Source organism: Gastrolobium bilobum, unplaced genomic scaffold, assembly GCF_033153095.1.
Source record: "Gastrolobium bilobum isolate Gb01-03AN ecotype WA unplaced genomic scaffold, APGP_CSIRO_Gbil_v1 utg17087, whole genome shotgun sequence".
In the NCBI taxonomy this organism is placed as follows: Eukaryota; Viridiplantae; Streptophyta; class Magnoliopsida; order Fabales; family Fabaceae; genus Gastrolobium; species Gastrolobium bilobum.
In genome coordinates, this window is record NW_026899585.1 from 44,657 (window position 1) to 65,391 (window position 20,735).

At 34.6% G+C, this 20,735-nt stretch overlaps 4 protein-coding genes across 5 annotated transcripts; 2 read left to right on the plus strand and 2 right to left on the minus strand.

The window, feature by feature from the left end:
- Positions 1-1,391: 1,391 nt before the first annotated feature.
- Positions 1,392-5,050, minus strand: LOC133291705 (meiotic recombination protein SPO11-1). Its single transcript, XM_061490004.1, has 15 exons — positions 4,984-5,050; positions 4,796-4,895; positions 4,633-4,706; positions 4,259-4,360; positions 3,666-3,739; positions 3,472-3,488; positions 2,923-2,992; positions 2,806-2,842; positions 2,590-2,637; positions 2,427-2,485; positions 2,324-2,355; positions 2,064-2,169; positions 1,774-1,894; positions 1,621-1,684; positions 1,392-1,527 (listed from the first exon to the last, which is right to left on the minus strand). The coding sequence occupies exons 1-15, from the start codon at positions 5,048-5,050 to the stop codon at positions 1,401-1,403; spliced, it is 1,098 nt and encodes a 365-aa protein (XP_061345988.1). The 3' UTR covers positions 1,392-1,400.
- Positions 5,051-6,755: 1,705 nt separating this feature from the next.
- On the plus strand, positions 6,756-9,955 carry LOC133291701 (two pore potassium channel a). Its single transcript, XM_061489998.1, has 3 exons — positions 6,756-6,963; positions 8,491-9,437; positions 9,544-9,955. Exons 2-3 carry the CDS (start codon positions 8,533-8,535, stop codon positions 9,692-9,694), a joined length of 1,056 nt encoding a protein of 351 aa, XP_061345982.1. The 5' UTR covers positions 6,756-6,963; positions 8,491-8,532; the 3' UTR covers positions 9,695-9,955.
- A 4,217-nt stretch (positions 9,956-14,172) lies between these two features.
- Positions 14,173-17,465, plus strand: LOC133291703 (cysteine synthase 2). Of its 2 annotated transcripts, none has more exons than XM_061490000.1 (6): positions 14,173-14,408; positions 14,482-14,556; positions 14,826-14,969; positions 15,942-16,328; positions 16,413-16,648; positions 16,767-17,465. In XM_061490000.1, the coding sequence occupies exons 1-6, from the start codon at positions 14,211-14,213 to the stop codon at positions 16,987-16,989; spliced, it is 1,263 nt and encodes a 420-aa protein (XP_061345984.1). In that variant the 5' UTR covers positions 14,173-14,210; the 3' UTR covers positions 16,990-17,465. The 2 variants fall into 2 exon arrangements, with proteins under 2 accessions (XP_061345984.1, XP_061345985.1); XM_061490001.1 differs by having other exon boundaries at positions 16,413-16,679; positions 16,767-16,963.
- Positions 17,466-18,562: 1,097 nt separating this feature from the next.
- Positions 18,563-20,336, minus strand: LOC133291702 (uncharacterized). Its single transcript, XM_061489999.1, has 3 exons — positions 20,095-20,336; positions 19,157-19,254; positions 18,563-19,047 (listed from the first exon to the last, which is right to left on the minus strand). The coding sequence occupies exons 1-3, from the start codon at positions 20,150-20,152 to the stop codon at positions 18,775-18,777; spliced, it is 429 nt and encodes a 142-aa protein (XP_061345983.1). The 5' UTR covers positions 20,153-20,336; the 3' UTR covers positions 18,563-18,774.
- Between the last annotated feature and the right edge of the window lie 399 nt (positions 20,337-20,735).

The window sequence follows — 20,735 nt, forward strand, 5'->3', positions numbered from 1 at the left end:
GCTGATATTTGCTCTCCTAAGCAGGAAGGGGGTCTCGGTCTGTATTGCCTTAAGGATTGGAATCTTGCCTTGCTAGTCAGGATCTTATGGGATCTCCACTCCAAGAAGGACTCCTTGTGGATCAAATGGATTCATAACCATTATCTACAGGAAGGTAGCATTTGGGACTTCATCTCGTCCCCATCAGATTCCATTTTTTTCAAGAAGATTATTGCAATTAGAGACTTAATTCTGAATCGTGAGCAGCACACGGAAGGAGCGGTTCAAGCCCTATTATCTTGAACTTCTAACAACTCTCTAAATGCTATCAAAGCCTATAATTATCTCAGAAAACCAAGGTCGATTGTCCACTGGCACAAAGTTGTTTGGAGTGCAGCTATTCCTCCCAAGGTATCTTTTATAATCTGGTTGGCCGTGAAGCAAAAACTCCTCACTTTGGATAGAGCTTCGTTCTTGAATATTGGTGCGACTTGCCCTCTTTGCCAAATGGTTGATGAATCACATGCCCACTTATTTTTCACTTGCCCCCAGTCCATTCAAGTGTGAAAAGCTATTCGTGACTGGTCTCCCTTCGGCCGTGGTTTTACTTCTCTACAGGGGTCTATTAATCACCTCATCCGTGCCAAAGCTTTTTCTGGCACCCTGGGTAAAACACGTTGCCTTGTGCTTGCAATGACAGTGTACTGTATTTGGTTGGGCCGCAATATTTTGGTTTTTGATCACTCTCCCTTCTCGGTTGAGGATGTAACTAACAAGGTAAAATTTCTTGTCTATAGGCACTCACATTTGACACATCTGTACTAGGCACATGCTCCTAGTGGACCAGCTTAGGCTCTTGCACTGTGTGCATATGTCCTTTAGATTTTCAGCAGGGTATGCCCTGTCTATATTGTATATTTTTTGGGTTAATATATTTTTACATTTCTCCAAAAAATATATACACATGAAGCTATAGATGGCCAGCGAGCAGAGTACTGTTTACCTGATAATAATGTAGAAAAATAGTTTGTTTGATCATCAACTGCTGCTTCCATTAACCTTGCCACACTCTAGCTTACCATAAGCCCAAACAATGGTATCACTTCCCTTTCCAGTAATAGTGGCAAAGATCACTACACATGCAAGTACAAAAACATTTCTAGTCATACTTATAATAATCTCTATGAAAGTTACAAGGTGCCAGTTTCTACACCTTTTTATACCGAAAGTTTACAATCGCCTTGTGATGTATACGAGTTAGTAACTAATCATTTGTATTAATTCTATTAACTACCACAGTCCAAACAAAGGTCTTCACCTTAGAGGGGGCTTTAATCTTCCAAAAGCGTATAAATAGCATATACTGAATGTGCCCAAGCTCAATAGCTTGTATAGAGCTTAACACATGAATGTCCAACATGCTAGATAATCGCTTTACGTTGAATTTTTGATGGTATGTAAGAATCTGACAAGAATGAAAGTTTATGCACAGATAACGCTTCAATCTCAAACTTAACTCCTCTCTGCAGCATGAGCTTTAGCTCCACCCTTCATTAGCAACGTTAAAACAAAACACACACTGTAAAATCTCAATCCAGTGAAAGAAAAAGACAAATGTCAGGGAACACAATTGATTATTACCTCCATTGTGGCACCTCCCTTTGCAGGTAGCATCTAAGCAACATGGCTTCAATTTTTTTCTTGTCTGAAATAGAATATTGAAGATACAATATTGATTAGATCAGATATGTAACTACGCCAATCTGAAGCACTACAAGTAATATCCCTAGTTACCTTTAGCAGTCAGAGGAAGGAGACACTGCTTTGGAACAAAATATCTTTCAGAATCTGAAGGAAAAGCTCCAAGCCAGTGGATCTCAGGGACACGAAGATGTTTCGTGTCATAAGCCATTTGCTAACATAATAGTGGGGAATAGATTAGTCAAGCTGGATCCGGAAATGTAACTCACAGCCATTAGACAAATATTCAATCCATTCAATAATCCTGTACATTTCATATTCATAACACTCTAATGATATACATGTCGAAGTATTTCTGAATTAATAAACCTACAAATACTAACCATTGAACCAAATTTGTAAGTGGTTAGGATGTCAAAGCCATAGGGATCGCAATCTACCAAGCAATATACAGGAATGTGCAAATTCTCAACTAGAAGCCGCAAAAACCTTTAGGATACAAAATGCATAATATCAAACAAAAGACCAGGCACGCACATTTGCAACTGTGAATACAGACGCAATCATAATGCAATATAAAAGGAAAGCTGGCATATAGCTTTATAGCATAATAACTTAGGCAAGTGAAAATAATTTTTCACACCTTCTTGTAGGAATATCTGGGTAGCCTCTTCCCTGTACAAAGATAGAAATCAAACAAAGAAATATTGTCGTAAAAGAAGCTAATGTTCTAGAAAATTGATTACAGTGATGACGATGCAATGATTTGCATTGCAGAACTGGTCGTTTGCTAGTCTTTGGAAAACTGCAAGTTCAACATGTACTGTCTTTTTAATAGGAAATTTATCAGGAAAGGACCTTCTTTAACTTTTCCTCCTTTTTCTCTCCAAAACAAAAGCATTTGATTACCTGATTCCTTCTCGACAACCAATATGTAATGAGCAACACTAACGATATCTATGAGCAAAGAGTTAAGCAGTGTTTCTCCCATCTCTGATCACTTCATATTTTAAGTTAATATGAAGTAGAAAATATGTTTGGGATAAAGGTGATGTTCAAATAGAAAATATAATTAGAAGAAGCAAACTAAACACTTGCTGTATATTCACCCAGAAATTAGGATACCTTCAACTTCTTCAACATGAACAGGAACAGGGTGGGCCTGCAGAAAAGCTAAATGCCTGCATGAAATTTAAATGGTAAAATTTAATTACTATATTAAGGTTAGTTCTTAGTTCTTACAGTGTTGGGAGAACTGATACAGTCATATATCCTTTTTCCTTCAAAAAATCTTATCCAGCCCATAACTAACCTATAGCAGAAACAAACTTGATCCATAAGTCTTGCCAGCTAAACAAATTAGAACAAGTCATTATAATATGAAGAACTGAGTAGGAAGCAAAAGGTATTACTTTTGAAAAATAATAATTAATAATTGCTAAAGCAGCAGGAGAGAAGAATTTAGATGACAGAATGCCGCATATGCCAGCGTTATTAGCACCAGGTATAAACTACGAAGAATCATAATGAAATTTTATTCTATCAATGGAATTTTTTAAACCAACACGGGATCCCACAATTCCAAAAAATAGGAAATTATATATTATGCATCCTTTGAAATTCATGACAACTTTGGGATGCACCAGTGGCGAGATTTTATTTTATACAAAAACGTACATACATTCACAAAATTGTATCACATATGAAAATAAACTGTTATTATTATTATTATAAAGAGAAAGCTGACAGCAAAGTGCATTTTCCCAGATTAAGAGTGATCGCATATTGTACCCATTCCCAGCAGAAACCTACAAAAATGAAAATGAAAAAAATATAAGTATCCTAAACCTGAAACATGGGTAACTTTCTAGTTCAAATGAATAAGCAGCAAAAGAAGCATATCAGAAATTCAGATAAAAATTTTATTCACCACAATCCACCAAATTAAGAGAGCCAATCCGAAATAAAATCAGCAAAAAATCTACCACATTAAGGTTATGGCGACTGCACTGCATAAGGACGCACATATCATTAATTGCATGGTCTACAACTGACTGATCTGCAATGTGAAAAGAAATAAAATACATGAAAAAGAAGTCAGCATGTAATGGGAAAGTTAAACCTTTACCATAGAAAGAAACGTCATGTCACTGACTCTTAAACAACCTTACGAACAAGATTGTGACAAGTTAAACCTGAGTACAATAAAAGAACCATAGTAGATTTTTGCACACTTTTGTCATAAGAAGACATCTGAGTTTTTTATGCGGGAAGACAATGGTATAAGTAGAAGGGAACCTTCTAAAACCAAACAATGGTATCCAACATCTTTCATACAAAATCAAGCGATCATGACAGCTGGATCCATAAAACAAAAAGAATTTAAAACACGAAGAAGAGAAAGACAGTTAAAGCCATAAATTAATAATGAGTCCTACTCCTAACTTATTATTGCAAAACAATTCCCTCTTCCAATATGGGTACAGCATTGCATAATTTGTGGCAATCATTCATCTAATCTTTTGAAAATGAATATAACTCCACTTGGTACTTCCATGTTGCAAATTGAATGACTCACCCAAAAATACAGATGGATGCATGTAATAAATGTCTCTCTTGGAACTATGCTTGTTCTCTTGCAAAAGTTTCTGAACAATCAGCAGCACTCTCAACATGACATCTGAAACATACCCAAAACTGAAACTCATCAACAGATTCAAAGCCTAGAATGACCCACAATTTTTTCCGAGATCCAAGAAAACCAAAAGGGAGCCTGGTGCTATATAGCTCCCAACCTGAGCAAGACCCAAAAAGGATCAGACCCAGATGATTACATAAATTGAACCCTTGTGCTAAGAATTTGAACCCAAATAATTGAAGAATAACCGAAAAGAGATATACAAATTTAATTCAGTTTAAAATTCTAACTCATGAAATCGAAGGTAGACTGACCTAGTCTGCGTACATGGGTTTCCTTAGAGAGTGTGAGAACTTCCTTTCCACACGGCAAATCGGAGCCACAAAAGCTGCATAGCAAGACAGTTGAACAAAAAGAGGCATAAATCGCTTCAAATTATAAAAAGAATCTGATAATTGATTGAGATTAGAAGGGAACCAGTTGGAGTTAGGAAAGGAGCAGTAATTTCTGAAGCGATCAATGAGAATGAGCGGTGAGCGTCCGTTGGTGATGTCTGAAACCAAAGCTCGAGTGAATTCTGCAAACGCAGTGAAAAAACACAATCATCAAAGTCCAATATGACGATTCAATTATTCATTTTGTGGAAATTGGATGGTTTTCGTAACCTTTGATTTTTGTGAGTACATCGATGCTCTGTGACTGTGATTGGGATCTCAACCTCTTTCCCTCCATTTTGCGCTTCTTTTGAACTTTTTTTTGTTTTTATTAGTAAACGGTATCCTCCGGCCACTCCAGTCATAACCAATGATTAATCACATCGAGTACCCTTTCGGAGGTGGCTCTCTAATTAAGGAATAAATTTTGATATTACTACTGAACCTAGATTCAGTGTATCTCATGAATGAGATAAAAAAAATTTGACAGAAAAAAAAAAAATATTTTAGCTGACATGTAATATTTTCATGGATGTGATGTACTGAACTTTTAGTACAGAAGTATTACCAAAGATTTATTCCTAATTAAGAACCCAAACTCCTTTTTTTTTTTTTTTTATAAACGAACCCAAACTCCTTACTACGTGTGTTAAACGAGTTTGGTTAAAACTTTTATTTTAGCATACTAAGAAGCTAATATGTGTGGAATATATGGGATATGCAGAAACTTCACTTGGATACGAATAGACGAATATGTAAGAGTAATTGAAAAATATTATATCTGTTAAACCCGACCCGGCATCGATGCAGTTAGGGTATTGAATTACTGGGTCACTGATCGAACTGGTGGGTCACTGGTCAGATCGGTTGACCCGGATATATACAGATATATAAAAATATAAATTCAATTATATTTTTCATATATAAAATGAATTAAACAATGTTGACAAAGTAAGCTAAAAAACATGGAGCATAAATAAATAAAAATATATGCTATTATTATGTCAATTTAAATTGAAACTCAGAATCCCCATAAACATACCTCTCAATGACATTGAACTCATATTTTTCAAATTCAATTATATTAAAATGACATATATCACATTATCTTAATTTATTATTCCGCGAATTGCTTCAATATTAGAAACTGAAATTTGAGGTCATTGTAGAAAAGTATACTAGCAAATAAAATTACAAAATGTTTTTAAAATGAGTTTTACATTTTTTTCTAATAAGATCAATCAGTTTTGGTTTTTTTTTTTTTTAAAAAAATATGCATGATCCGACTGGGTTATGGGTCACCGGTTTTGTTCTGGTTTTGACCGGGTCAATACATGACCAGTCCAATGCTTGATCTGAATCGATCCAATTATCGGATCACCAGATCCCTGATCGACTCGACCGGATCGGGCCGAACTTTACAACAATACTTAAAAGTAAGTTTTTAATGAAATTTAACTGTCATACTTTAATATAGTAAATTTTAATTCTTTTAGCTAATTTTGTCAATCAAGAGAGATAGCTGAGGGAAGTATTCAAAATCGAGGGTAATTTTATAATTTTAGTCCAGATTTTCAATAATATTTTATAATTAATCAAATATAGTATCAGAAAAATCAACTCTACATTTTTGAAAAAAATTTGGCTAATCAAACAATTTTTTAGTAACATTTTCGAGAAAATTAATTTTTTACTATATTTCAGAAAATCATGATTCACAGGTAAAAAATATTTCTCCAATACCCAATATTTTACTAGATAGAAAATGATCACTTTCTAAAAAACCTAGTGAATTAATGGTTGTGTAAAATTGAATAGAGTTATATGTATTTCAATTTTAAAAATAAATAAATAAATGGAACTCCAATTACTTTCTGGACAGCGGACACAATCCTAAAAAGAAAAGAAAAGAAAGTCAAAATAAAGTTGAAAGGAACAGATAATAAATGGGCGCACGATCTTTTTCTTGTTTTCTTTTTCTTTTAAAATAAGCAAACTCCCTTTAACGCGGAAATTAATTCGTGGTTAGTGTCATATAATCTTATCGCTTACACACACTTAAAACTGAGTAGGCCATGTGATTAGTGAAGATAATTCATAATTAATTATCGACAAATTAGAAAAATGGGATCCAGTTCCACTGAATCAGAAACTTTCTGGAGACTCTGCAATATTCATCTTCTCTTTCAGCTACACCGGACCACTTGAAAGGTGAAAGCTTTTGTCGCAATATGAATTTCATTCATTGTTATTGTTATGGATTTGTTTCCACTTTTGGCTTCTTGTTCTAACACATGTCTTTCATGCATAAGTTGAACTCCTACTTAATTGGAATTACCACTGCTTGTTTTTTCGTTTGAATTCCCTTCTTGTTGTTAGTGATTCATCATCCATTACCTGTAAATTTTGTAAATTTCTTTTCTTTTACCAGTGTTTTAAAGAGGGTATCTTAACTTTAAGGTTGAGTTTGTATAGTACTATAGCTATTTCTGAAAATCCAATGCTCCTTGAAACAAGCTGCAGTTGCACAAGTTTTTTTACATGATGAACAATAAAAGTGTTAACGATCGTGCTTTACTCAGATCCACTTTGTTTATTCAGTTTATCTCGTAATTAATGAATCACTATTGTCTTAATACAGGAAAATATTTATTTTTCTTTTTGTTGGTTATTTTGACCTATATTTTTTTTCTTTCCAATGGCTCTTAGATTTTGCAATTTTTTGAAGTTATCAACCCTGAATTGTTTGTGTGATTTTGGGTTACTGTTAATGGGAACTACTTTTCTTTGGATGAATGGCCATACCTGGAGGAAAATACTTTATAAGAATGAAATTTCGTTGAAGACTGACTGAACTGAGCAAAAGGAGCAAAGAAATTGGAATTTGCTTCTTAGCTATGTTCTGTTTTTTAAAACCAAAACTTCAGATTTCTTTCATTTTTCGGTCCCTTTTATTCTGTTTTTTTTTCCCACAGGGTTGAGATGGAATACTCCTGAATTTCAGAATGAGATCTTAATGTTAAATAAAATGACGCTGATGTAATTTTCATTAGAATTTGTATAATTATGGATTTGAGGTAGGGAAATTGAGCGGTAATTTGCATATGGGAAGTCCTTGTTGATTAGTTGTGTTTGCTCCATGATTTTTTTGTGCATCTAGAACTTCAAGTGCAAAGTCACTGTGCTTCGATGCTATTATTTTCTCTTTATCTGACTACTACTTTTAATGCTTATTAATCATTGTGCCTACAAAGTCACTTCTCTATAGCTCAAAATAAGCGGATGCAATTTCTTCATTTGAAAACATAGAATTGGGGAGATCCATATGAATTTATTTTGTGATCGTGGTAGTCAGTTAGAAGTAGAACTTGGATTAATCACCGGCGCCTATTCTTGTCCATGTTTGAACATGCTAGTTTATTTTTTCCGTGAAACTCTTTGGATAATTTATAATATGCTCCATATTTTTTATACTTTTAAGTCTTAGGAGTTATTACTCTGTGTGTGTGTGTGTGGATTATATAACGTTGCATAAGGGATCCCTACTAACTACTAAGAGGCCGGGGAGGGGGAAGAGGGTGGGAAAGGGATATCTGATGAAGGGGTGATGAAACCCTTACCAGGGACATACAAGCAAATGTCCCATCCAAGTGAGCTAGGCTCACGAGACTTATATTTGAATGTACGTATACTTTCCTTTTTATATGACTGACACTGCTAGTTTGGACTGCTTTGCAGCTGAATCAGGTCCACTATTACTTGCTTTCTAAATTCATCTGTATGGCCAACAATGGTGTAAAGGAGCCCTTGCTGTCAGACTCACTGGATCCGGCAGCTCGAAAGGCTTTAAGACAGTTAAACAAGAGAAGGTTCCGCCGTTGTAGAAGTGCTCCTCCCACAGATCTTGATATTCCTGAGACAAATGGCAATATATCCACTCCCCGTTCTGAGTCCATATTTGGGAATATACATCCAAGCTTTAAAGAAGTGGCAACATGCCTTGCAGTCTATTTAGGTGTAGGTGTTATAATCTTCTACCTTTGCAGGGACCAGATCAAGGGGCAGAAAACAGACAGAATTCTTGATGCTTTATACTTTACAATCGTGACAATGACCACTGTTGGATACGGAGATCTTGTGCCAAATAGTGACCTTACAAAACTACTCGCCTGTGCTTTTGTTTTCTCTGGAATGGCAGTGGGTGCACTAATCCTAAGCAAAGCAGCAGACTTCTTGGTTGAGAAACAGGAAGTTTTGCTAGTTAAAGCTATGCATATGCACATGCGCCAAAAAGTTGGTCCAGCTGAAATTTTAAAGGAGATTGAGATCAATAAAACAAGATACAAACTTTTTCTGGTCTTTTTCCTTCTTTTGATTATCATTATTTTGGGGACAATTTTCTTGGTCACGGTTGAGAAATTGGAAATTATAGATGCCTTCTACTGTGTTTGTTCTACAATTACAACCCTGGGTTATGGGGATAAAAGTTTCTCAACTCAAGCAGGAAGAATATTTGCCCTTTTTTGGATATTAACAGGTACTGTTTGTGTAGCTCAGTTTTTCCTCTACATTGCTGAGCTAAGCACTGAAAGCAGACAAAAGGCACTCGTCAAGTGGGTTCTTACAAGGAAGATGACCAATTTAGATTTGGAGGCTGCAGATCTTGATGACGATGGGAGTGTTGGGTTAGTTGAGCATTCTTTCAAAGTCTTTATTGTTAGCATTTTATTGTACTATCAATGATTTGCATTGTTTCATTTATTTTAATCTCTTTGGTTTTGTTGCTCATAGGGCTACTGAATTCATTATTTATAAGCTGAAAGAGATGGGGAAGATTAGTCAAGAAGATATATCACTTGTGATGAAGGAGTTTGAAGAGCTTGACGTTGATCAGTCTGGTACACTTTCAAGTTCTGATATAACACTTGCTCAGTCATCTTAGACTAACACAATATATAGTATAGTACATACACTAAGTTGTTATAGAGTGATTCGCCTTTTTCACTTCAATGACGAAATGCACATCAGAGTTTTGAAGAGGATGGAAAGTGAAATTTCTTGAAAGGGTGGGCGTTTATTGGTCAGTGGCATTTTTAATTTTAATTGCTCGCACCATGTAGTTTGAAGCTTTCGAGAAGTGTAATGCAAGCGATGATAATTGTGCCAGTGTGGTAGACTTTTTTTGTTATGAATATAAAATAAGAGAAGGTTATATTTACAAACTTTTTGTTTACAAACTCTTATAAATTATACTAAGTATGATCAGTCATATTTCAATCAAGAGTGTATGACCAGTCATATTTAATGTAATTTGTAAAAAAAAATTGTAAACGGATCCTTTCCCTATAAGATGACTTGCTTTCTTCACTTCACTTCTCTCTGTTTTAAGAAAAGAAACTATGAACTATAAACACCATTATCAGCCTCACTTAAATTCTATCATGAGAGATCATGTATTAGTTAACAGATTGAAACCCAGAAATCAAGATAAATTGATGGGTTTGATTAGGACATTAACGTCTAGTGTATGAACCCATAACTCAGGAACAGAATCTCGTCCTTTGTGTATCGCCAACCATAAATTATTTTAAATTTATATAATAATATATATAATAATAATCTAGATACCAAAAAAAAAAAATCATATTTTTTTTTTTTTTTCGGCTAGCCTAGCATCAACTCTTGGATGTATTTCTTGCTGGATATATTGAAAATTAAAAGTTGCAAGTTAATTATTGACCTCATGGTTGAGTGTAATACTCATGAATTTCGGACAAAAAACTTAACTAGGAGGAATGTTAAATAAGATCACGCTGATGTAATTTTCATTAAATCTTGTGTTAAGACTTAAGAGGCAGGAAAGAGCAGAAATTATAAATATTTGAATTATTTAAAGGAGAAAACCAATCATGAAATTATTATTATTAACACTTACAATAAAATTAAGGTTTTTGAATTTGTAAAAGATAAAGATATTATTGAAAATAATGTATTTGCAGATATATAGATTAGCCTCTCTATCCTTACCCTAGTAAATTAGAATTTATTGGGAAGTGTCCTTTTTATATTTATTTATGGTGTTAAATTGTTATTTAACTCAATGAGTCTAATTATATTTTTAAAATTATATTATTATTTATTATCTTAATTATTATATGTTAATAATTATTTATATTTTTAATTACTATTTATATGAAATAAAAATAAAAATATGAGAGGTAATAAAATTTGGGATTGACATATCCTCATCTCTCCATATTTATATTATTATTTAGGGTTTAAAATACGAGAGGCAATATGACAGGTGTACCGTAAAATTTCACTACCTGACAACCTTGGTTGTGATGATAGAGCAGTACAAAAAGTAGGAAAATGATGCATAAAGAACTTTACTGTAAAAAAGAGAGGTTGTTTCGATATGAATACTGATTGACAGATGAGCATTCCAGCAGCTAACATGGACGGCACATGGTGCAATGTACCACGGTTCTACAACTTTCGAGACCTATTATTAGCTTTTCATCATTATAAATAAATAAGTACACTTTTATTTGGATTTGATATTTGAAAGAGTGACTATTTTGTCATGTTTGGACAAAAAAATTATCAGACTGTCACGTCAACAATAAATTTTGTAAAAATATCACACGGCATAATTCGTTACACTGTGTAGCGAATTATACATGCAAGTAATTCGTTACATAGTATAGCAAATATGCCACGTCAGAACCAAAAATGTCACATGTCAAATTTTGAGAAATTCGCTACCCTATGTAGCGAATTTCTCAAAATTTGACATGTGTCATTTTTGGTTTTGTGCATTCTGACGTGACATATTTCGCTACACTGTGTAGCAAATTACTTGCATGCATAATTCGCTACTCTGTGTAGCAGATTATGACGCGTGGTATTTTGACAAAATTTACTATTAGCGTGACAATCTGGTAATTTTTTTGTCCAAGCGTAGCACTTTGGTCATTGTCCCATATCTTTCAAAGAATATAAAATTATATTCTTTAAAAAAAATACATAATAAAAATTATACGAGAGAAAATAAGTGATTTTTTTAATTTAAATTTTAAATAAAATAATAATAATTTTAAATAAAATAATTATATTAAAAATAAACATTTTTTTCCTTTTTATTTTAATCAGTTAATTAGATTAACTATTTAATATTTAAGACATTATATTCAATTTTATCAAAAGAAATTAAAAATAAAATTTACGTTAATTAATAAAAATGAAACATACTGAAATACTTTCGTGATTGTAATATGTTTGGTTTTAGTTTAATAAACCGAAAGTATATTCTAAACAAATACTAGCTTTTTACTGACATAATAATTTGAGACTTATTCATAGCTAAAATAAGAGAACAAACACGTGTAGTTAATATATTGCTATCTGGATTTTTTCAGAAAATGAATGCATGTCACAAATCACAATTGCATTAGCACAGGCAATTATGCTTGATTGGGCTTTTTTATCCATTAAATACATTTTGGGTTTAAAAAAATAAAAATAAAGAGAGTATTCGCTTTGATACTGCCACGCAATTAGCGGGGGACCGTAGCAATAATAGCCCGTTCGTGACCTAAGCAGTACGTCATCAACAATGATTCCAGCTGTGCAACTTTCACAATCATATCCACACTCAAATAGACACACTGCCACTACCTTAAAAATAATAAAGAAATAATAAAAAAACACCCTGTCTCAGTCACAACGCGAAATGGAATATCAATTTTTTTCAAGTTCAAAATTTAACAATTATATGATTTATTTTTTCAAATTAAAAAAGAAGAAGAAAAACACATAAATTAAAGCTGGCAAAGATAACGATAACTAAAAGGAGAAAAGAATGTAAAAAAAGTAAAGAAATAATTATAGAGTTGAATGAAGGGTCACCGTGACAAAGTAAGTAATAGTAGTAGTACACAAATCAATAACGACGGTATGTCTCTAACCTTAGTTGGGAAGGAACAGGAAGAAGGGAGAGGGTACCCTAGCTAATCGGACTTGTTGTGAGTTTCCAAATGCGCTTCAGGGTCAGGGTAGCCGGTCACATAATCTATGAGTTCTTGGCCGGCGTTGTTAACGGAAGCGTCGGTATGCGGTAAAGGGGAAGTCTTTGCAAAGAGGAAGACAAGGGCAAGGACGAGTGCTGTCGAGAGGAAGAGTGGCCAGAAATAGCCCAATATTGTCATGAATCTTGGGGCCATCACTACGAGAGACAACATAATGACACAAAACACAATAGCCGCTACAAAATGGTACCTAAACTTGACCACCTTTTCTGGGATCTTCATGAGAGAGTGTTCCGTTCCGGCCGATGAAGTGAGAGTGAATGAGTGAGACTGTGTTTTCTGTGCAGAGATTCCCTCAGACAAAAGTCTTTGTTTTTTGAATTTGGTCTTCCAAGTCGGTGGACACACTCAATTTTCACTGCCATAATAATTAATAAGAGTTTTAAGTTTTTTTTAATTAAAGTGAAAAAACGTTTACCCTTTTCAAAGATTCATTTTATATCTTATTTCTGTCCATTAACGATTAAGATTTATTGGATCAAACTTATTAACTAATCAGTAATTTGTAATAAAACTCAACAAATTCTAATTGTTGATTGACAAAGATTAACGGTTAGATCTAAAATGACACAAAGTAACTTAGTTGACACATAAAAGCGGGGGAACAGTGACCAAAATGCCACCTTTTGGCAAAAAAATATTCAAATGCCACGCGAGCAGTACTTTTTACCAGACTGCCACATAAGCATAATTTGCATTGACTGGTAGCATATTATGTTCGCCAATGATTTTATGACACGTGGCACACTTTCACAGAAAAAAGCTGACGTGTCATAATTCGCTACCACTGGTAGGAAATTTGGTCTGCAATATGGCCACGTGTCACGAAATCATTGGCCACAAAATTCGCTACCAGTGATAGCGAATTATGACACGCAGTAATCTGGTAAAAAATACTGTCGTGTAGTATTTGGTTAAAAATTTTGATAAAACGTCACATTTTGGTCACAAATCCTAAAAGCTGAGCAGGTGAAATGAGAATATATATTTATTTTTTACCAATATTATCTTTTAAGAGAAATTTGAAATCTTAATGCTAAACGCGAATAAGATTGATTCACGTAGAGGATACCCTTGGTTTATTAGATGAAAAAAAAGAGTTTTTAGGTTTTTTTTTTTTTTTACTATCCCCAAATTTAGAAAAATAGCATTTCATTTCTTCTTATATGTGAGGTATGGGCCAGTAGAAAAAAGAAGCCCGAACAAGACATGAGACAAAGCCCATTAACATGGTATTAGTAACATAAGTACATAACCCAAAAGCCTTCATAATATATATAATGGATGTTACATGGTATGGTAGGTATTAGTTAACTGCATACATAGTACAAAGTACAAAACATAACCCTCCTTGTTTGAGGCGCAAGAATGGAGCCTGTGGCAGTGAGAAGCGCAGGCGCTGTTGGTGTTGGAGCTGCCATCTTCGTCTCGGTCGTGCTCGCTTACTTTATCTGTGACCGTCGCTCCAATTCATCAAAGAAGAAATCAACGAAGGGACTCGTTGATGCCATTGGTAACACCCCTTTGATTCGTATCAACAGCCTCTCCGACGCCACTGGTTGCCACGTAAGCCCCTCTTCTTCTTCACTTGCGTTCCCTTTGCTTGTTTAGAAATTTCACTCACAACTTTGCTCTTCAGATTCTCGGCAAGTGCGAGTTTTTGAACCCCGGAGGGAGTGTCAAAGATCGAGTTGCAGTTAAAATTATAGAAGAGGTAATTTCAAACTAGTTTATAGTTGAATCATTCATTTGTTAAAGATGTAAATATCCGTTCCTTCATTCATGAGCCTCAACCTAACGGATTGAGCTTTAGCTTTTAGGAGAATTGTTTCTTTGATAATTTTGTGCCAAAAGAGGATTATCAAAGCTTTTGAGTCATTTTATCAATAACTAGCCAAACTCCTCTACTTTTTCCCTTTAGAATCACTAATTTTTATTTGTTGTGTGGCTTTTGTTTCATTTTCTATATGGTTGATTACGCAGGCTTTGGAATCTGGCCAGCTACGTCCAGGTGGAATAGTTACTGAAGGGAGTGCTGGGAGCACCGCCATTAGCATTGCAACTGTTGCTCCTGCCTATGGATGCAAAAGCCACGTGGTTATACCAGATGATGCTGCCATTGAGAAGGTATTTTATAACTGTGATCAAGCAAGTCTGTGTATCAGTCTAGTTTTCTTATATGATTTCATTTCATGAGGAATATTTTCAACACTTGAAAATTCTAAACTGAATTTGAAATTTTATCTGGATTCAACACTGGCCATAAAAAACCTCCCTAGAGCATTTTTTGTCTTCCTCACTTCTGCCTCCTGGTTCTCTTTTTACATTTTAATTTGTTAGTGGAACAAAATGATTAAACAAATCAAGAGCAGATTAACTTACACAACTAAGCATGTGTTTGGTTTAGCTTGAATTATGGGAAACCATTGCTTCTTATTTTTTTTAAAAGTTCTCTAAAAAAAGGCAATTATTTTCCCAAATGAGTTAATCCAAATACGCAGGAAGTCTTACGTGCTAAAATTTTCAAAATGTTGCTGCTGTGTCTGTGAGTTGTCTGGACAGTGTATTCTTTCTTAGACTGAGTAAATTAATCATGAGAAGTGCAGTTTCTAATATGCTTTAAATTCTGTTACGGCTCTGGATTATTGTAAGGTAAGAATTACAGAAATGGGGTAAGGGGAGTATGGAAGTAAGAACAGTTCTTTATTGATTGATAGGCAACAGTGCAAGGACAGAATTCAAGAGCAAGCTCTTCACAAGGGGCATTCCCCTTTTTCTGAGAAATTCTCAGCCAAACAATGAATTTATCAAAAAGCTGCTTACTAAAGTCAAGAGTATCCCTTTTATACATTGAGCTGAACCTATCCCCTAAAGGCCTAACTGAATAACCACCTAATTATATGTCTATCTGCCTGATTCAATCTTTATACTAACCTGGGCCCTAACTAATGCCCTTAACCACTCCCTCACATAGGTCGTAACAAATTCAATGTTTGTCTATCAATTTAATTGAAATTGACCATATCTCCTTCATACTATTTCACTTTATTTTCTTGTTTACTGAAGCATTTTGTTTATTCTATTGGAACCACCCTTCAGTCTCAAATACTCGAAGCCCTTGGGGCAACTGTTGAAAGAGTACGACCAGTGTCAATTACTCACAAAGATCATTTTGTTAATATTGCAAGAAGACGGGCATCTGAAGCAAATGAGTTTGCATTAAAGCATAGAAATTCACAGTTGAATGGCAAGGACACAGAGCAAATGAATGGTTATAAATCTGATGGATACAATCGCAGCTCACTCTTTTCTAATGATTGTCAAGGTGGATTTTTTGCGGATCAGTTTGAGAACTTAGCAAACTTCAGGGCCCATTATGAGGGTACAGGGCCTGAGATTTGGGAACAGACAAATGGAAATTTAGATGCATTTGTTGCAGCAGCAGGCACTGGTGGTACTGTGGCTGGTGTTTCCAGGTTTCTTCAGGTTTATACCCCCTTCCTCCACCTTTAGAAATATTGTCACTTTGATTGTAAAAGTTGCCTGAGTGTCTTGTCTTGTGCTCAACAGGAAAAGAATCCAAACATCAAATGCTTCCTCATAGATCCTCCTGGTTCTGGTTTGTTTAATAAGGTAACAAGGGGTGTGATGTACACCAAAGAGGAGGCAGAAGGACGAAGACTTAAGAATCCATTTGACACTATAACAGAAGGAATTGGAATCAACAGGGTAACTAGGAATTTTGAGAAGGCAAAACTTGATGGGGCCTTTAGAGGAACAGATATGGAGGCCGTTGAAATGGCTAGGTCATTCCTCATTCTTTTCTTATTTTTAAAGGTTTTTTGTTCTTTCCTTATTCTTTTTTGTCTGTCAACTGGAAGAAACGATCAATGAATTGAAATGTCTAAATTTTTTATGTATTAGGTTTCTTTTGAAGAACGATGGGCTCTTCCTTGGCAGTTCTTCTGCAATGAACTGTGTTGGAGCAGTTAGAGTAGCACAGTCAATTGGCCCTGGTCATACTATTGTAACCATTCTCTGCGACAGTGGAATGAGACATTTGAGCAAGTTCTATAATGCCGAATACTTGTCTCAGCTTGGTTTGACACCGAAAGCAACTGGATTAAAGTTCTTGGGTATCAAATGATTAGAGTTCCTTCAGAGTTTTTGATGTTTAAATGCCACGAGTCGCTACTATTACCTGAGTGCTCAATGCCTGCCTCGAATACTACATATGACCTTTTTCGCCATCAACTGAGAGTGGCTACCTAGAAGTTGGAACTAAGTTCATTGCAAGAACCCGAGAGTATTAAGTTATCTCTGAAAGGCCTGGCGACAAATTCACCTGGACAACTCCTGGGAAGTTCATTCGAGAAGTCAACAAGTTCATTCTCCGGGATCTTCTCATGTTAAAAAAAAAAACATGATATAGTTATAAAGTAAGTTATAATTATACAAAGATGTATTAATCGTAATAAAGAAAGAGAAAAAAAAATATATTAAAATATGTAGTTACAAAATTATAACTATTGATTCACTTTTATATAATTGTGATTTTTTCACATGATCATGTCATTTTTTTTTCACTATGCAAGGATGTATTTCCGTCATATTGAGGGTATTATATCTGTTTGATATTTTGTTGGGGATATTATATAGTTCAATCTTTGTATGCCTAAGTGAAAGTTTGGGAAAGCTTTTTTATAAAACGGAAAACAATCATTCTTTAAATCCCTTTATCTCAAAATAAACTAATTCACACAATCAATAAATGGTTTATATATCTAGTGAACGATGCCCAATTATTTGTCAATAATATAAGTTCAATTCAAACTATTTGAGTACCGGGAGTAACTAGGCTAGAGGTGTTTGTTATGAAATTAATGAAATAACGGCATTCATACGAGAACAATTTATTTTTAATTCATTAACAATTACATTTAATTTTTATAAAAATATATAGTGACATGCGGAAAGAAGTGTTGACATCCTTCCTTGTTTAGTAAGATTTTTGTCTAATATTTTAATTAAATTGAGGCATATATATAAGTAAAAATATAAATTAAAATTGACTTGAATAAAAAATGATTAATTTAAAATTTTATAATTTTTTTTTTTTTTTGGTACATTGCCAGAGGAGGTATCCCCATTCAACCTTCTCCGGGTACCATGCCCTCGGGGTACGGCCTGTTTGGGCTAACCCCTCATTGTAACAGTGGATGCACTAAGCTTCGCAACCGGAGAAAGAACGAGACGAGACTAATCCCCCAACCGAAGATTTTTGGCTTATCCTCTGGCCCCCAAAGATTTTCCAAGAAACTACTTGAGGCAGGATTTGATCCCTGCACCAAGCAATCCCTTGGGAGCTCAGCTGCCAACTGAGCTACCCTTGGGGTTAAAATTTTATAATTTAATTAATAAAAAAATGTGAATAAACCATAGGGTATTAATCACAGCATTCCGACATATGACATTTTTGATAAGCGCAAATATCATTTAATTTCAAATGCCATATCAATGATTTTATATTTATTCCATATTTTCATTTGATTATATGTAATATCTATATGAAGTTCTGAAAAAGAAAAACGTTCACAATTTCCATCTTATTTCCTTCATTATTCTTGCACTTCTCATCCTGTTTTTATCTTCCTATTTAATTTCCTTAGTTCCTTAATATTTTTCCATGATCTAAAACAGTAGTTAATTGAAATGAAGGGGTCAAGCCAACGGTTTCCACAAAGAATTTTAGTATACACCGAGACATAAGACCTTTATTATATAAATAGACCAAGTGATAAATTTATTGACAGAGTACATAACCTCCGGAACTTGTATCTCGAGCGATGCATCAAACTATAGCAAAAGGTGCTAAAGTGGACGTTCTCCGAGAACAAATAGCTCAAAGATACTAAAATCTCCAATGTGTGCATTACCTCCTCTCAAAGTGAGATTCATGGCAATGTGGATCTAACCAGTCCTTAGAGGGTCCCTTTGACATGTTGGCACTTTCTTTTCCCCCACCCACAAGCTCTCTCAAGTTATCCAATTTATTTTCCCTTCCTGTCCCACTATTTCTCTTATCAGCTTCTTTCAGTTTTTGCTTCAAACGCTGCTTCCGGTTAGATGAATTTAGCTCTTGCTGTTTTGATTGTGAAGGAGGCGCTCCGTGTGGGCCCAGATAGATGTTCTCTTCCTTCTTAGCCTACACAAACAAATACAGTAAGCATACACATTGTCTGCCCAACCAGTTCCATCATCTAAAACCTACATATTATCCAGTCTTCTAAATAAAAACAAATCTTTTAGCTTACCTTTGCAGCAGAGTTTGAGGATTGTATGTCGGGAACATAAGGTTTACTTCGATCTGAGTCTCCAATTCCCAAGCTAGGAATCACAAATCCATCAGTGTCTACAGCAAAAAAGACTATCAAAATGCAAGTTTGTCCCAAGAAAATTGACACCCCCAGCTTAGCAAAATAGATAGTAATAAGATGCATGCTTCTCACAGGAGAGAACTAAACCAAACAACTATTTCCTAGTCACATCACGGGGTCAGAAACTCCTAACACAGACCCGTTAATTTTCATAGCAAACAATCAGCATAGTAAATAGTAAATTGATAATCTGAAACAAAATTTTTAAGCATAAACATAGACATAACATATAATATCAAACCTATATCAGTACTGCTATTCTCTATATATTAGGATATTATGATTTCAGACCTAACTAAATGCTTCTAATTTACATAAAAATCAACCAGTGCTAATTGAGTTAAAACGTGAAAAGAAAAAGTTGAATCAAACAGATATGAAATCAAGCCAGAGCCATATGCATTACACACGGATGTGATCCTAATAACAGAAATTAGGCCATAACAAATCAATATCGCCAGAAAATAAAATTCAGATAACATGATAAACCCACAAACTAGAACAGAAACTAGTAATAGATCCAATTTGCAAACTTTGCATTGTGATTCAGATGAGTTCCAACTAAATGCAATAAGTCAATTAGATTCATTCTGGGTATAATATAGCAAGAAACCTCCTTGTCGTTTTCAATAATTTATTGCCCCATCAACAAATCAACCAAAAGAAAAAAGAAAAAAGAAAAAAGGGAAACACAAAACAACCACAGAAGATCCCTCTTTTTTTTTTTCTTCTCCGTTCCTGATTCTATCATGAAGAACCCCAAAAAAAGGGGGGGGGGGGGGGGGGGGAACGGAATTGAAGCAAAATTTACATACCCCACTCGTCTTCTTCTTGTTCAATCGGAGGAGTGGTGCGCACTGGAGAGGGGTCCATCGTAAACTGATGACCATGGATTTGAACGCGCACTGGGCGATAAAGCCCGATTGGAAGATCGAACCAAAATTGATTCACCTACACCGATCTCGAGAAAGAATAAAAACTAAAAACTAATCCTAATCAATCAATCAATCAAAACATTAAAGATGCTTTTGTATGGAGCCAATTGAGAGAGCTATTAAACCCTAGCTTTAGGGTTTCGGTGTTCGCGTGCCTGAATTGCCCCGCTAATTTGGGGGGGAATTGCTTCAAGATTGGACTGCTAGTTCTCCACGGCTCAAGGGTATTTTTGCCATTTCGATTTCAAATTGGATTCTTGAGATTATATGCTTGATTGTTTGTCCTTTTTGTAGGAAGAAATTGATAAAAGTTCCTGATTATTTATTTCATTCGGTAATTGTTTTGCGGTAACAAATTTGAATTTTAGAAAAAATATACTCTTGTGTTGTAGGAGAGTATTTTTATTTTCTACATATATATCGACTTTCGTATTACTTTTTTATTTTCTTTTTCTTTTTCTATAAGTGAGTGGGTCCCACACATAAGACTTCTCTCCTGTTGCATGAGATTAATAAAAGTC